This window comes from Rhea pennata, chromosome 27, assembly GCF_028389875.1.
Source record: "Rhea pennata isolate bPtePen1 chromosome 27, bPtePen1.pri, whole genome shotgun sequence".
Taxonomy (NCBI): domain Eukaryota; kingdom Metazoa; phylum Chordata; class Aves; order Rheiformes; family Rheidae; genus Rhea; species Rhea pennata.
The window spans coordinates 1,113,413-1,126,459 of record NC_084689.1 but is presented as its reverse complement, the minus strand read 5'-3'; the positions used below and the strand labels follow the sequence as shown (position 1 = coordinate 1,126,459).

The 13,047-nt window shown below is 65.9% G+C and overlaps 3 protein-coding genes across 11 annotated transcripts; all 3 read left to right on the top strand.

Annotated features, from left to right (window-relative positions):
- The first annotated feature begins 23 nt into the window (after nucleotides 1-23).
- REEP6 (receptor accessory protein 6) lies at nucleotides 24-6,664 on the top strand. Of its 2 annotated transcripts, XM_062596002.1 has the most exons (6): nucleotides 24-163; nucleotides 4,674-4,767; nucleotides 5,147-5,285; nucleotides 5,673-5,841; nucleotides 6,098-6,175; nucleotides 6,502-6,664. In XM_062596002.1, exons 1-6 carry the CDS (start codon nucleotides 49-51, stop codon nucleotides 6,537-6,539), a joined length of 633 nt encoding a protein of 210 aa, XP_062451986.1. In that variant the 5' UTR covers nucleotides 24-48; the 3' UTR covers nucleotides 6,540-6,664. The 2 variants fall into 2 exon arrangements, with proteins under 2 accessions (XP_062451986.1, XP_062451987.1); XM_062596003.1 differs by lacking the exon at nucleotides 6,098-6,175 and having other exon boundaries at nucleotides 6,502-6,663.
- A 161-nt stretch (nucleotides 6,665-6,825) lies between these two features.
- On the top strand, nucleotides 6,826-9,585 carry C27H19orf25 (chromosome 27 C19orf25 homolog). Of its 6 annotated transcripts, XM_062596005.1 has the most exons (4): nucleotides 6,826-6,879; nucleotides 7,790-7,974; nucleotides 8,140-8,265; nucleotides 9,136-9,585. In XM_062596005.1, exons 2-4 carry the CDS (start codon nucleotides 7,815-7,817, stop codon nucleotides 9,234-9,236), a joined length of 387 nt encoding a protein of 128 aa, XP_062451989.1. In that variant the 5' UTR covers nucleotides 6,826-6,879; nucleotides 7,790-7,814; the 3' UTR covers nucleotides 9,237-9,585. The 6 variants fall into 6 exon arrangements, 5 of the variants coding, with proteins under 5 accessions (XP_062451989.1, XP_062451988.1, XP_062451992.1 ...); XR_009960866.1 differs by lacking the exon at nucleotides 6,826-6,879 and having other exon boundaries at nucleotides 7,668-7,974; nucleotides 8,140-8,908; nucleotides 9,136-9,217; XM_062596004.1 differs by lacking the exon at nucleotides 6,826-6,879 and having other exon boundaries at nucleotides 7,668-7,974.
- A 402-nt stretch (nucleotides 9,586-9,987) lies between these two features.
- Nucleotides 9,988-12,737, top strand: LOC134151467 (granzyme M-like). Of its 3 annotated transcripts, none has more exons than XM_062596000.1 (6): nucleotides 10,205-10,357; nucleotides 10,543-10,702; nucleotides 10,808-10,952; nucleotides 11,431-11,685; nucleotides 11,769-11,974; nucleotides 12,389-12,737. In XM_062596000.1, the coding sequence occupies exons 1-6, from the start codon at nucleotides 10,294-10,296 to the stop codon at nucleotides 12,579-12,581; spliced, it is 1,023 nt and encodes a 340-aa protein (XP_062451984.1). In that variant the 5' UTR covers nucleotides 10,205-10,293; the 3' UTR covers nucleotides 12,582-12,737. The 3 variants fall into 3 exon arrangements, with proteins under 3 accessions (XP_062451985.1, XP_062451984.1, XP_062451983.1); XM_062595999.1 differs by having other exon boundaries at nucleotides 10,540-10,702; XM_062596001.1 differs by lacking the exon at nucleotides 10,808-10,952 and having other exon boundaries at nucleotides 9,988-10,357; nucleotides 10,540-10,702.
- Nucleotides 12,738-13,047: the final 310 nt, after the last annotated feature.

The following is a 13,047-nucleotide window of genomic DNA, read 5'->3' as shown; positions in this document are numbered from 1 at the left end:
CGGCCGGGCCGGGAGCGGCGGCGGCGGCAGCAGCAGCAGCCCGCGGCCATGGGCACGGTGCCGCAGCGCCTGCAGCGCCTCCTCGAGCGCCCCGGGCCGCTCGCGGACCTGCTGGGCCGCCTCGAGGCCCGCACCGGCGTCCAGCGGCTCTACCTGGCCACAGGTGCGCCCGGCCCCCCCCCCCATGGGGGTCCCCGCCGGCCCTATGGGGGTCCCCTCCGCCCCCTAGAGATCCTCCTTGCCCCTCGGGGCACCCCGTGCCCCATGGGGTTCCCTCGTTGCCCCTGGGGGGTCCCCGTGTCTCGTAGAGACCCCTCTGCCCCATGGAGATCCCCCTGCCCCGTAGGGATCCCTCTGCCCTATGGGAGTCTCCCTGCCCCATAGAGATCCTCCTTGCCCCGTGGGGGTCCCCCCTCCCCCGTGAGGGTCCCGCTGCTCCATAGGAGTCCCTCTGCCCCGTGGGGGTCTCCCTGCCCCATAGAGAGCCTGCTGTCCTGTTGAGGTCCTGCTGCCCCATGGCGGTTCCCCTGCCCCATAGGGATCCCTCTGCCTTGTAGTGGTTCCTTTGCCCCATAGAGATCCTGCTGGCCCATGGGGGTCTTCCTGCTCTGTAGGGATCCCCGTGCCCCATAGGGGTTTCCCTGCCCTATGGGGGTCCCTCTGCCCTGTCGAGATCTCCTTGCCACTGCATATCCTTCTGCCCATGGGGTCTCGCTGTCCCATAGGGATCCTTCTGCTTCTTAATGACCCCCGAAGGATCCCCTGCCCTATGGGGGAATCCCTCCCCCGTGGGATCTCTGTGCTGTAGAGATCCCTCCACTCTAGGGTGATTCCCTGACCCCACAGAGGATCCCCCCACTCCGGAGGAATGGCCTTACTCCATGGGGAATCTCCAGGGATACCCTGCCCATGGAGATCCCCCTGTCCCCTTGGGAGACCCCTTGCCCCATGGCAACCCCCCTGCCCTACAGGGCTACACCTGCCCCATAAGGATCTGATCCCTCTTGCCCCACAGGGATCCTCCTGCCCTATGGGCTCCACCTCTCCATTCCCGCATCCCCCTGTGGCGGGTGTCCCCAAGGGCTCCCCTCTTTCCTGGGGTGCCCCTCACCGCTCCTCTGGGCTCTGCCCTCCTCCCCAGCGCTGCCCTAGAGCCAGGGGCGAGCCCGGACCCCCGGGTGAAAGCTCCCGCACGGGCAGGGCAGGCTGCCGGGTCTGTGGGGCTTCGCTGCTTGCAGAGGGCCGGGTTCGTTCTCGCAGCCGGCCCCAGCTGGGAGCTGGGGGTGCTGCCGGGGGGCACCGGTGCCAACTTTCCTCGCCTCCTGTTTGATCTAGCACCTCCTCCGCGTGCTTCCTGCCTGCAGGTGCGAAACGCTGCTCTTTGCTCCCGTCTGCAGCCCCGGCCTGAGACGAGATGTGCTTTTAAACCAACCCGGTTTGTTTGCCAGAGTCTCTCGGCTAAAACCGGCAAGAAGCTCGGTGCTGGCTGCGGAGGGTCCCCGGGCTGCAGACGGGCAAACAGCAGAAACGCAGCGGATGGACTTAGCTGCTGCAGACGGGACCTTCAGTCCCCGTCTGGGGCGGCCGGGCTGCGGCTGCCCCCCAGGGCTCGCCTCCATCGCCGGAGGGAGGGCAGAGGTCGGCTTGTTAACTAGATCCTGTTTGCTCATTAATGAGAAACCAGCCGTTATCTCTCCGGAGTATTTCCTCCCGGCACTGCCCGACCCCCCTCGCCGCTGCTTCAGGACGTGTTCTCGGCGCGGCGGTGGCCTCGGCCGCGTGGAGCGTCCGGGCGCTTTATGGCTTGCCTGTCCGCGGTCTCCGGTTTCGTGTAAAACCTCCCACGATGGGCTCCGGCTTTGCCTCTCGCCTGTGTCCTGGCGTGCGCTTCCCCTGACTTTCACCTCGCCTTGTGATCTCCTGGCTCTTTACCTGCTGTAAAGCTAGTTTTTCCACTTTGTTTTGGAAACACGTGCATGAATGGGCACGTGTTGTTGCAGGTTGTGCTTGGAAATAATGCTGGATGCTCAGGTGTCTTCCAAGCAGAAAGTCCTGGGGCTCTGGCTGTGCTCAGAAGCATTTGTGTGATGCGCTTTTTGTTAGCAGGAAAAGCGTGGAGGCTTCGCTTACGCCAAAGAGCTGAGACCTGTGTTCTCACGTCTCAGGCCTGTGAAAGGAGGGGCTGCCGCCAAACAACTAATATCAGATTTCTTTCCTTCCCTGGGCTTGGAGCAGTTACTAATTTGTGTTTTAACCCAGCAGTGTCTGTTTTGCATCTTTTGAACCAATAACGACCCAGGCGCTGCTATGCAGAGGCTGCGCTGCTCCAGGCTGGGTGAGGGTTGTGTTGGACAAAAAGGACGATATCCCGCTTCCAGCGTGCTGTGTCGGCAAAACCTTGCTCTTTTTATCGATTAGATTTCTTCTAAGCATCTGCTCCGCCGTGAGGAGGCAAGGGCTGGGTCTCCGTGGGGGGGGTTGTGCTTCAGCCCCGAGGCCGGGCTTCGAGTGCTGCTGTGGGGTGGGAGTCGAGCGCTGTTTAGCTGCTGCCTGGGGAGGCCGTGGCTTTCACACCGACCCGTGCAGAATGCTTTGGGGGCGTAGGGGGTCTGGAGCGGGAGAAACGCGTGCGAAGCCGGCTGCACGCGCTGCGACCCGTGGAGGGGGAATGCAGCGGCCGGTTGGCGGAAGGCTTTGCAGGTGGCAAGGGGATGTCCTTCCGCCCTCCTGAAGCACGAGGCTCTTCTTTACACATTGTCTCTTTTTTATATAAATTTCTCCAGGGGCCATAAACTTAGGTAGTCCATAAAATCCATTCTAGGTCTCTTCAGAGAATGAAACCTAGAGCTCTCTGAGCCTGCCCATTAGTTTTCCTTCAAGGGAGGTTTGTGATTGCTCCACGTGAACTCTAGGAAAATGCTGTTGGTCCTGCCTCTCTCTTTGGAAAGACCCAAAGCCACCTTGGTGCCTCAAGCCCAGAGATGCCTGGCAGCGGGAGCCAGGGAAAGGAGGAGAAGTGCTGCTGTGAGCAGATCTGGGATAATCTGTCCTTCATGCCTGAGCAAAGGCTTTCCTCTAATTCCTGTCACAGGTGGGGTTAAGCCTCGGCTTTCTTGCGAGCTGCAGAGTAAGAGGCTCTTGCACATGGAGAGGTGTCGTGAACGGGGTGTGCAGCAGCTGGGACGTGACAGCGAACATCCTTCCTTCGGCTCTGTGTGGTCCAGGGTTGCTTTCCCGCCCTCTGTCCCATCGGGGGCAGCTTCTGGCCGCCTCGAGCAGGTGTCTGCATGGCCGAAGCACAGCCAGGCTGGAGGGGACGGGCTAGCGCCGGCGCCCCGCTGCGCTGCACGCCGGGAGAGGGGCCCAGCGTGCGAGCGAGGGCTCGGAGCTGCAGCAGCGGTTTTGGCAGCAAGGGTTGCTTTTTCTGGCTCCCACCATCCCAACCACCGGGGCTTCCGTGGATTCTCCCGGCTCTCCAAACTCCTCTGATCTTGCCTCCCATGAGCCTGAGGCTGGGGAGGCTCCAAACAACCAAAGCTTTGGCTTACATTTAATTTAATGATTTAATTTAATAACAGGAAAGCGGGTTTGGACTGCTGTTCTCAGGGGGGCTGAATTCTTAACAAACAGTGACTGCTCAGCACAAGCGCATCCAGGGGATGTGTGCAGAAGGCGGGAAGGAGATGTGTGCCCTGAATCCGGGCAGGTTTGAGTGCGCTCTCCGAGCCTGGGGGACCGCTGGTCCCGGGCAGCCTGGCCTAGGCTCCCTGCCGCTCCCACGAGGAGGGCTGCAGGGAAGGCAGAGCTCGTCCTGCACGGCCCCGTCTCCCCCGCAGAGCCGGCTGCGGAGCAGGGCTGGTATCGGAGTTCTTGGCTCCGATAGCACGGCTTGCCCTTGTGGGGTTATCGCGGTGCCGAGCGGTTCTGAACTCGGCGGCGGCAGACGGTGCCAGCTGCTCGGGGTGCCCAGAGGAGCGCGGTTGCTCCGTGGAGGCCCCTACCTTTGGCTGTAGGCATGAGTGTTAAAGACTCTGCTATTCAGCTGCTTTGCAGCCTTGGCTGGGGTCCAGGCCCGCTCGGTGTCAGAAGTGCTCCAAGTTTGCTACGGAAAATCCCTCCCAGCTCAAAGAGGGGACAAATGGTGGCAGAACCAGAAGTTCCTTCCTCAGGAGCTTGTGCCCGGGCATCTCCGATGCTGACCGTGCTTGGCAGAGTCCAAGGGCACGTGTGCACGCTGGGAGAGGGCGCACCTTTACCCCGACGCGGGCTGTGCCAGGCCGTCTGCATGTCAGCGTGGCTGCCCCAGACGCGTGTTGAGCATCTCAGCAGCCTGATGCCTAGAGGGTCCTTCAAACTAAACGTGGGTTGGTTGCTACCACGCACACCCCTTCCTCATCCGGGGGTCCCTCGCACTCGTACCTCTGCTCCAGCCAGCCGCTAGCTCTCGTGCCGTGCCGGAGCACTGCGTGGCTGCCTCGTGCCATGTCCAGCTGGAAGCTGAGGGGCAGCAGATGTTGGCTGCCTGCAGCAGCCGGCTGCCAGGATCTGCGTGGAGAATTCCCACTGCTGGGATGAGAAACCTGCTCGAGCGAGCTGCTGTGTGGCGGGCTATCCTAGCAATCTCTGCGTTGGCAAATGCATGGCTTTCACTCGCTGTCTCCCCCTCGGCCCAGGCTCCGTCGCGTTCCTGGGGCTTTACCTCGCGTTCGGCTATGGCGCAGCGCTGCTCTGCAACCTCATCGGCTTTGTCTACCCTGCGTATGTCTCGTAAGTACCCGCGCCTCAGCCCTGTCTCCCTACGGCCTCTGCTGCTGGGCAGCCCAGTCTGACGCCGAGCTGCCAGTGGCATGTTAAATGTCAAGTATCATCATGCTGAAGAGCATTCCCTGCCGCAGCTGCAGCAGGTATCTCTGGTATCTCTGGTAAATTAACACTCCCAGCCAGTGGTTATGATCGGGAAGCCCATGAGGAAAAAGGGCTCCTGAAAACAAATGTCTTGAAGACCCTGGGGCCTGGCAAGGTCTCAACTTGGGGCAGTGGAGCGTAGTGGCCTGGCGTGCTCCGAAGTCTGGAGGAGTGAGGAAGACATGCCCATCCTGGAAACGGGGCTGAAGCAGCAGTGACCTCTCCCCTTCTCTTCCCGCAGCATCAAAGCCATCGAGAGCTCCAACAAGGAGGACGACACCACGTGGCTCACGTACTGGGTGGTGTATGGTGTCTTCAGCGTAGCCGAGTTCTTCTCTGACACTTTCCTCTACTGGTTCCCGTTCTACTACGCTGGGAAGGTAATAGCTCCACAGAGGTAGCAGGAGCCCAAAGGCTGGAGACCTCTCGTGATGGCTGAACCTACAGGAAAATGTTTGGTGGGCCCTGACTTGATGGCAGGGCGGTTGTGACGGTGGCAGGCAGACATAACTTAGCAGGAGGCCACTGTCCTGCTCAGGACAGTCCCCTGCAGTCAGCCGTGGTCTTCCAGTTCTGGGAAGCTGCCTTTGGACAGGAGCAAAGCCAGACTGGACAAGGCTGGAGCATCTCTGCCACTGCCCCATAACTCCCCTCCACCTGGAGGCTGCCTAGCCCAGCTCCTGCATGCCCTGCCTCCCCTCTCAGCCCCGGGAAATGATCTGGTAGCTCTTGGCCTTCCAGCTCTGGAGCGTGTCTCCTCCTTGCAGTGCTTATTCCTGGTGTGGTGCATGGCCCCCGTGTCCTGGAACGGGTCACAGGTGCTGTACCAGAACGTCATCCGGCCCTGCTTCCTCAAACACCACCAGGCTGTGGACAGCATGCTCGGCAATCTCAGCACCAGAGCCCTGGACGCGGCTTCGCTCGTCACCCGAGAAGGTAACGATGCCCCCCTGCTCCTCAGTGCCTCGGGCTGCACACAGCATGGTGCTGGCCCGTAGCAGCCTCTCGCGTTTCGGGATGCGAGGGCTGAGCAGGACCCTGGTGGGACCTGGGCTGCCGTAACGTTAAGTACCAGCGAGACCCTCTCCCCGTCGCCCTGCGGGCCGTGCCCTCGCGGCGGCCGCGCGAGCCAGGGCCTCGCTCTGCCCCGCTCGTAATTCTCTCTCTCTTCTTTCCGCGCCTCCCCGTCCAGTCCTGCAGACTCTGGTCAGCAGCAGAGCCCGCCTGGCGGCCGGGGTGGCCCCTCAGCCGCAGCTCAGCTTGTCCGCATGTAAGAGCCGCAGGCGCCAGCCAGGCGAGGGCGGAGGGGGCCCGGGCGCGGCCCTCTCCCCCGCCTCCCCTTAGCGGCCCCCGAGCTGCTTCCCCTCGGCCGAGCCCCGGCTGTAGCCGTAGCGTCCGCTTCCCTGGCCTGCTCCTTCGGGACCCCCGGCGCACCCCCTACCCCACCCCACCCCACCCCAGCGCACCCCAGCGCACCCCCCGTCCCGAGCCGGCGCCGCCCGCGGGGGGGGGGGGGGGGGAGCCGTTCTCGGGGCGGGGGGGGGGTCGTGCCGGGCCGGGCCGGGCTCACACCGGCGCCTCCGTCTCGCCCCGCAGCCGCCAGCGCAGCGCTGACCCCGCCGCGGGAGCAGTGAGGCGACGCCCCGCCCCGCCCCGCCCCCGCCTCGGTTCCGGTTCCGGTTCCGGCGCAGGATTTGGGGGGGGGGAGGAGGGGGCGGGGCGGCCCCGCTACGTAATAAAGCCCCGCGCCCCCCCCCCCCGCCCCCCTTCGCAACCGCCGCTCCCGTGTGCTCCATGGGGGGGGGGGGGGGATCGTCGCCATGGCCGGGCCCTTTAAGAGGGGGCGGGGCCCGGTGGGCGGTGACGCATCCGTCACGTGGCCCTATGGGGGCGGGGAGAGGCGGAAGTGGTGCGGGGGGGGGGGGACGTGGGGGTGGCGGCGGCGCTACGGTGGCCGGGACGAGGCGGCGGCGGGTGAGGCGCGCGGCGGCGGTCTGTGTGTCTGTCTGTCTGTCTGTCTGTGTGCCGGGGGCAGGGGGAGGCAGCGTAGGGGACTCTGCCCTGCGGGGCTGGGAGGTCTGGCTGTCTGGCCGGCGGGGTGGGGGTGGGGGATCTGTCTGTGTGTCGGCTTGGAAGGGGGGGGAGGGTGTCTGTCTGTCTGTCTGTCTGTCTTGAGGGGGTAGTGCGGGAGGGGCCTGTCGGCCGGAAAGTGCTGGGAGAGCTGTCTGTCTGCCTGGAGGGGTTGGGGGCGGTGTCGATCTGTCTGTCTGCCTGGAGGGGTTGGGGGGGGGGTCGATCTGTCTGTCTGCCTGCCTGGAGGGGTTGGGGGGGGTCGGTCTGTCTGCCTGCCTGGAGGGGTTGGGGGGGTCGGTCTGTCTGTCTGTCTGCCTGGAGGGGTTGGGGGGGTCGGTCTGTCTGTCTGCGTGGGGGGGTTGGGGGGGCTGTCGGTCTGCCTGCCTGGAAGGGCTGGGGGCAGATCTGTCTGTACTGCGAGGGCAGGGAGGGAGTCTGTCAGTCCAAGGGTGGCGGAGGGGGTCTGTCTGTGTGTCTTGGGGGGGGGGGAGGAAGGAGTCTGTCCTTCCCAAGGGAAGGGAGGCCGGGGGGTCTGCCCCCATGTCCCAGGGGCAGGGGGGCAATGAGGAAGGGTCTCTCTCTGGGACAGCTGGCGGGGAATCTGCCCACAGGAATAGTGAGAGGGTCTGTCTGTCTGTCCTAGGGGGGAGGAGGGAGCTCTGTCTGTCAGTCGGGGGGTGGGAGGGAGGAGGGCTGTCTGTCCTAAGGACAGTGAGGGTGGTTTGTCTGCCCCAGGGCAGCCAGGGGGGTCTGGCTGCGCGGAGGGGGTGGCAGCGGTGCGGCCCCCTCAGCCCTGCGCCCTCCGCGCCAGGCTCTGTGCATGAGCCCGTCCCGTGATGAGCTCCAAGGCCAAGAGGGTGCTGCCCACCCGGCCTGAGCCGCCCACCGTGGAGCAGATCCTGGCGGACGTGAGGGGCACCCACCCGTCCGACCCCGTCTTCGTGCTCGCTGCGGAGCCGCGCCGAGGAGGCGGGCATGACGGCAGCCCCTCGCCAGGTGAGCCCGCGCGGTCCTGCCACGAGCGCCTCGGGCTCGGCACAAGCCTGCCTGCTCTGCGGCCGCCGGGGCCGCGGAGCGCGTTGGGGGGCGGCCGCCGCGGGGGCGGAAGGAGCAGGGGATGCGCTGCCGGCATCTGCTGAGCCGCTTCTCCCTCCCTGCCAGATTCCGCCGGCCCTGCGAAGCACGAGGACGCTGAGGACGAAGGAGAGCGCCTGTATCGGCAGAGCCGTTCCTACGTGGAGATGAACCAGCGGCTGCAGGAGTCCTGCCGGCTGCTGAAGGAGAAATGTGAGGAGCTGAGACGGGCGGGGGCGACTTTAGAGCAGAATATCTTGGAAATGAAGCAAAAAGCTTTCTGAGACCCCTCGCCTCCCTTGAGCAGCTGGGAGCACAGACAGAGCCACCCAGCTGGGCTTGTACTTGATTTGAAGAGCTAAAGCAGGTCCCCGGCACTTGGGACTCCTCTGCCCAGATCCCGGAGGACTTCGGTGGGTGTCGGTCTGCGGTAAACGCCCTGAGGACTGTCCTAAGTCACTGAGAGCTGCTAGGGAGCCGGCCCCGTTTGCATTCGATTTCCTAGAACTGCCGCTGCTGCCGCTTCCCCGCGACCTGCGAGGCCCCGGCAGGCCACGCGAACGCGGCGTCGCTGGCGTCTCTCGCCTCGTCGCGCTGCAGGAGGCCACGGGGTGGTTTCTGAAGCTAAGGCACAGCCCGTGCCACGTTCGCAGCCGGACCTCTCCCGCAGGAGTGGCAGCGATCGCGCTGCTCGTGCCAGAGAGGGATCCTGGGAGCCGGCCCTTGCGTCCGGCGCGAGGATGCAGTAGCGGGTTCCTCGCAGGCGGCGTGGCCCAGCACGGCTGCGGGAGCAGGAGGCTGCGCTCGGCGCTTGCGTTGGCCTCGTCTCCGCGAACTCGGTGCCCTTGCCCCCTCGGTAAGTGGTATGACTGCGCCCTCGGGCCGCAAGTTCACCTATGACTTCTCCATCTGGTACTGCCCTGAGGATGACAGCATCGCCTCAGACATCTCAAAGGTCTTGATGAAAGAGGGGTTTCAGGGCTATGCAGAGCATCAGGACCAAGTGGCAGGGACGTCTGTCATCTGGACAGCCACCCGGGTCATTCAGGCCAGCAGAGTAGCCATCATCCTCTTGTCCACCAGGTCCCTGGGTGACCCTTGGTGCCAGCGCATCTGTGAGTGGATCCTGGATCACAACATTCATGAAGATGGGACCAAGGTCATCCCTGTTTATGTTCACATAAAGAAAAACGATGTGCCCATGTTTCTGCAACACTTCACCGAACTGGAATACGGAAACACCTTCTTCTACACGAGGCTCGTGAATAGCCTGAGAAAATCTCGGTCTCAGGCAAGCAAAGCACGGTGTCCGTGTTCCTCCAGCGCAGCACAAGCGAAGAGCTGAGAGGACCGTGTGTGGCTGGGACAGCGACGGGCTGCCTGCCTGCCGGCACAGGAGCGGGGGGCTGCGTGGCGGGGGGCTTTGTGGCCCGTTCTGTGTCCGGGGTTTGCTTGGCCATCCCCGCAATGAGGGCAGCAGCGGCGGGAGTGGAGTTGTTGTCTGCTAATAAAGGTGGTGGTGGGAATGTGTCACTCCAGTGTGCTCTCCCTGTGACATGCCAAGGCCTGGGTATGCAACTGTCACAGCTCTCCGTGTTTAAGAAGTTCTTACCAGAAACCCTGTGTGCAGAACGCAGCTATTCCTGCAAGCTCGGAGGCCCTGGGGGGAGCTGCTAACTGGCTCTGTCAGCCCCTGAGCTCGTCTGTCCCATCCTCACACCTTGCTTCAGCTGCTGAGCTGAGGCTAACAGATCTGTCCACCAGCTTGCGCGCAGAGATCGCTTGTGGTATGTTAATCTGCAAAGTGAAAGCCCAGGCTGCTGAGCGCAGCAGGACGTGTTTGCATCTGTCCCCTAAAGCAGCTGCTTGTGCTTCAGCCCTGGCCCTTGTCGGTGGTAGAAATGGTCTGCCTCTGGGCCGCGTGGTCGGAGAAAAGGGGGAGCTGCCTGTTGAGGGGGGAAGCCCAGGTTGTGGGTGGCCTGGGGCTGCGAAACGACACTATGGGCCAAGGGCAGGTGTGTTGCTGCAGGCAGATTTGGGCTGTTTCGCTCTGTGAGTGGTTTTATCACATTTGCAGATGTTTGCTGCGCTCATAGGTGCCTCTTCCCCCTTCCTGCATGGTGGCTGAGCTTTCACACGTGGTTTGGGCTCGGAGTGCAAGAGCATCGTGCCACCCGTACCGAGCTGGAGAAGCGCCGAGCTGCGCAGCACAGCCGGGCGCTCGCGAGGCAGGGAAGTGGCATGGAGGCGAAGAGGAGCCTGGTGCTGCTCCTCGCGCTGCTGATCCCCTCGTCGGCCGAGCCAGGTGAGCGGGGGCCTCGGCATCGCCGCCCTCGGGGGGTTGGCACACAGATGCACGAGGATCCAGGCGCCGAGTGCGCCGGGGAGGGGGCTGCCAGCTGGGTCACCTTCCCTCGCCTCCGGGCTCGGGAGACGGCCCCGTGTCCCCGCGCTGCGGCAGCACCCGGCGGGCGCTTCTTTCCCCAGCAGCCCGGGGCTGGTTCCAGCCTTCGGTCGTCGGCGGGGACGAGGCCAAACCTCACTCCAGGCCCTACATGGTGTCCATCCAGTTCGGGGGCACTCACGTCTGCGGGGGAGCGCTGGTGCACAAGCAGTGGGTGCTGACGGCCGCCCACTGCGTCTCCCAGCCGTGAGTAGGGGGGCCGCATCCTGCCCGCGCCACGGGGCCGGGCGGGAGGTGGGGAAATGAGCCGGGGGGGGGGTCCCGCTAACGCCGGCTCCCGGCGCGGCGCAGGGAGGCGGCCGAAGGGAAGGTGGTGGTGGGGCTGCACAGCCTCGCGCAGCACGAGGCCCCCGCGCAGACCTTCGCCGTCCGCAAGGCCTGTCCTCACCCCAGCTTCGACCGCGAGACGCTGGAAAACGACATTCTCCTGCTGCAGGTGGGGGCCGGCGCTGCCTGCGGCGTCCCGGGCGCGTCCGCGGCCAGGGCGCTGCAGCGGAAACCGGCTCGCAGCGCTCCACTGCCCCTCGCTCCTGCCTCAGTTTCCCCACCAGGGAAGATGCTCCTTTTTTTGCTGGGAAGAGCTTTGCAGCGGGGCTGGCCGGGCTGAGGACGGGAGCCTGGGGGCGAAGAGGAAAAGCCCCGCGGGTGCCACAGCATCAGGAACCGCTGCTGGGACGGCGGCGGGGGGGGGGGGCGCACGTAGCCGGGCAGCCTTGCACCGCGCTCGCAGCCGGGGGCCGGGGCGGGTGGCGTTTCCTCTCCTCGCCCCCGAGCGCCTGCACAGCTCGGGGCCGTCCTGCCCCCGCCTCCGCGCGCTCTCGCTCGCTGCTGCGGGAGCACGAGGCCGTGCCCGGAGCCACCGGGACCCCGGGGGCCCCGCAGGGGCCTGACGCCGCCCCGACCGCTGCCCGCAGCTCGAGAGGAAGGTGCCGCTGAGCAGGACGCGGCGGCTCATCGGGCTGCGGCGGCGGGAGCCGGCGCCCGGGGCGGCGTGCAGCGTGGCGGGCTGGGGCGGCAGCCGGCGGGGCCGGCTGGCGCCCCGGCTGCAGCAGCTCCAGGTCACGGTGCTGGACGCGCGGATGTGCAACAACAGCCGCTTCTGGGCCGGCGCGATCGCCCCCACCATGATCTGCTTCCAGGGCTGCCGGCAAGGCTCGGCGCCCACCAAGGTGAGGGCGGCCCCGCGGCGGCGGCGGCGGCTCCCCGGGGCTCGCGCCCGGCTCGGCCGGGGCACCCACCCGCCTCCGTCCAGGGCGACTCCGGGGGCCCCTTGGTGTGCGGGAGGAAGGCGGCCGTGGCCGGCGTGATTTCCTTCACCGGCCGAAACGTCACGGACCCCTTCAAGCCGCCGGTCGCCACGTCGGCGGTGAAGCACCAGAAGTGGATCAGGAAAACGCTGCGCGGCGGCTGCGCCCGGCCCCCGGCGTGGGGCAGACAGACCCCCCCCCATTTACACAGGTCTGCTTTTAATTTTTAATAATACTGTCCAGAGTCCCAGTAAAATAACATCCTTAGTACATACATACAGCGATGGGGGGGGAGCGGGGAGCGGGATGCCGCGAGCCCCGGCGCATTTCTCCGCAGGAGATGGAAGCTGGCATTGGGGGGGGGGGCGAGGGGAGCAGGGCCGCGGCCCCCCACCCCGCACAGCCCTGCAGCCCCCCCCCCCCGGGCACTGGCACCCTGAGCTGGGCGAGGGGCAGGCACGTAGAGCCGGTGCCGCCGGAGCCAGCGAAGCGCCGGCAGCAGGGCTGCGGCCGCGATGCCGGGGTGAGGGGCACACGGCGGGGGGGGGGGGGGGGGGGGCACCCGAAGCAGGGGCCTCCCAGGGTTGCGGGCGTAGTCCAGTCCTGGGTGGACTCGTGTCCGCAGGGAGGTGCCGGGAACCGCCGGGATCAGGGCGGCGTGGCAGGGGCGAGGGGCCCAGACCCTTTCCCTGGAGCTGGGCACCCCCCAGAGCTGGCTCAGCACCCCGGTCCCCGGCCCCACACCGCCGCCGCCCTCCGAGCATCGCCCGCCGGCTGCCAGCACCCCGTGCACCCAGCTCCCCGCCGCCACGGCGTGACCCAGCGCCAGCTCCTTCGCACCGCAACGCGGGGCCCCGCGCCCCCCCCCCCCCCCCGCTCTGACCCGTGACGCCTCCCTGCTGCCATCCTGAGCTGCGTTTCCAAGCCAGCGACCCCCCCCCCCCCCCTTTTAATAAATTGGCTGATTACTGGCAGAGCTGGCTGTTGGTGCCGATACGTGAGCTGAAGCATGCAGCGGAGCCCCGGCTTTGCCGGCTGCATTGCCGGCGCGAAGCGCAGCAGCACCCACTCCCCCTCCTCGGCGCAAATTTGGGGGGGGAAGGGGGAGGCTCCCGGTGCCAGCAGCACTGCAGCCTCCACCGGGACGTGGTGCTGCTGCAAAACCATCCCGCTCGCTCCAGCATCCTGGTAGCGGCCGCAGGTTTGCGACAAGCTGCCGGCGGGGGGGGGGGGGGGGGGGGGGGGGGGGACGTGGGTCCCTGCCGCTCTCCAGCCGTCCCGCGT